This window comes from Pediculus humanus, genomic scaffold (assembly GCF_000006295.1).
Source record: "Pediculus humanus corporis 1103172108298 genomic scaffold, whole genome shotgun sequence".
Lineage (NCBI taxonomy): Eukaryota > Metazoa > Arthropoda > Insecta > Psocodea > Pediculidae > Pediculus > Pediculus humanus.
In genome coordinates this window covers 984,171-985,967 of record NW_002987867.1, presented here as the reverse complement: position 1 = coordinate 985,967, position 1,797 = coordinate 984,171, and the positions used below count along the sequence as shown (strand labels likewise).

At 25.6% G+C, this 1,797-nt stretch overlaps 1 protein-coding gene across 1 annotated transcript in view; it reads left to right on the top strand.

Moving 5' to 3' along the window:
• Positions 1 to 147: 147 nt before the first annotated feature.
• Phum_PHUM564870 (uncharacterized protein) overlaps positions 148 to 1,797 on the top strand; it is a gene marked incomplete at both ends in the record, with an annotated part of 3,192 nt that continues 1,542 nt past the window's right edge. The window contains 3 exons of the mRNA XM_002431974.1: positions 148 to 208; positions 1,019 to 1,620; positions 1,705 to 1,774. Coding sequence (XP_002432019.1) covers positions 148 to 208; positions 1,019 to 1,620; positions 1,705 to 1,774 — 733 coding nt within the window. The remainder of the gene's footprint in view (positions 209 to 1,018; positions 1,621 to 1,704; positions 1,775 to 1,797) is intronic.

The window sequence follows — 1,797 nt, the reverse complement described above, 5'->3', positions numbered from 1 at the left end:
TATATAATTATACATTACATTTAATACTTCATGATCGTATACAAAGGATTATAAGATCGAATGTGATTATTACAGAATATTTTTTACAAATGATAATTTTTGTGTTCTAGTTTATTGAAGTAAAGGATTCATTCAATCTTCAACAAAATGGTCAAAGTCAATAAAGACCTCTTGCCCATGAAAGCTCATTACTTTCTATTTAATGGAGGTAAGATTTTTGAATTAAAAAAAATACAAAATGCAATACAAAAAAAAAGGCTTCGTAATACATTTATATTTCAATAAAAAATTTTTTAGCGATTTTAAAATTTATTTTTCAGTTTTGTGGCAATTTATCCAGTATTGCAGTATTTATATTGTTAGACTAAATAAATTGCCTATATTTAAAAATATCAATCTTTTTTTACTCATATTAGATATTTTTTGAAATAACCTTAAAGTATTTCAAATGCTTACTTATTATTAGTTTACAATTACCTGTTATCTACCTTTTGTCTTTAAAAAGATTTAGAATTAATCTAATTATCAAAGATTAAAGGGCATAAATTTAAAAAATATTTTATTATGTTTGGTTTAAAAGTACATAATAGTAAAAAATAATAATCATAATAACAATAAATTTGAAATTCTTAAATTTGTTTTTTAAATTTAAACTTTTTAAGGTCAATATATACATATATGTATTTTTATCTTTAATCGTGCCTTTTCTGATTAGTATGCAATTTTATATAATGTTTTAATTTAAAATTAGCCTGATATCTTGCAATATAAGCTCCAAAAGAAACTTGAGGCGATTTACACGGAAGAGAAGTAATTTTAAATTTATGTCTTATAAATAAATATTTACTTTAATTGTATGGCCTAATAATTACGTCACACTTTACTGAGGTATCAAAAGATAAAAATAAAAAAAAACTGATAGGATCTTAAAAAATGTTATTTTGTTTTCCAAAAAAAAAAAAAAAAATCACAAATTATGAATAAAATATTAATTTAAATTTATTTTACATATTCCTAGGTGTATCGCCAGTTCAACCTTTTATGCCAGTCATAGCTAAAGATTTAAAATTTCCCAGTAACGCCGTGGGAATCATTAATGGAATTTTACCTTTCACAGGAATGTTGGCAAAACCTCTTTTTGGAGCCATAGCGGATCGTTTCAAACTTCATAAGTTCATATTTATTTTTTTTCAAATATTAACAATAATTGGTTTTTTTAGCATTCATTTTTTAACGGGAATTGAAGAAGACAATGGGGGGCGTGTTAAATTAGTTTGCGGTGCCGAAACAAATTTCGATATTTGTTTCAAAGGATCAGACAAACAATGTTTAATTCAAGATGTGCTTAAAGAATCATTTTTAAACAAAACAGTTGAATGTGCATTGAGGTGTGATTTATCTTCAGAGCTTCGAACAGAACTTTGTGGACAATGGAAGGCAAATCCATCAGTTTGCACACAAGAAATAATACAAGATCCAAACGTTCCGGAATATGTTCACACATCCAAGGGAAACATTGAAGTATCCAACGCGTCAGATTCTGATAAATATTTATCAGGGAACCTCGATGGGGTGAAATTAGAATTTGTTGCTAAAGTTCCTCTTTATCATACTTTAAAGGTTTTCTTTTTTTTTTTATAATAAAACTTTTAATTAAAAATTTTTATATTTTTATATTAAGACTTAAACCATTTTTTTTTTCAGTTTAGAAACTGCTTATATTTTCGTGTGACGGATGCTCAATTAGACGATGAAACTCACCACATTCCATTTTGTAAACATGAAACTCATACTTAT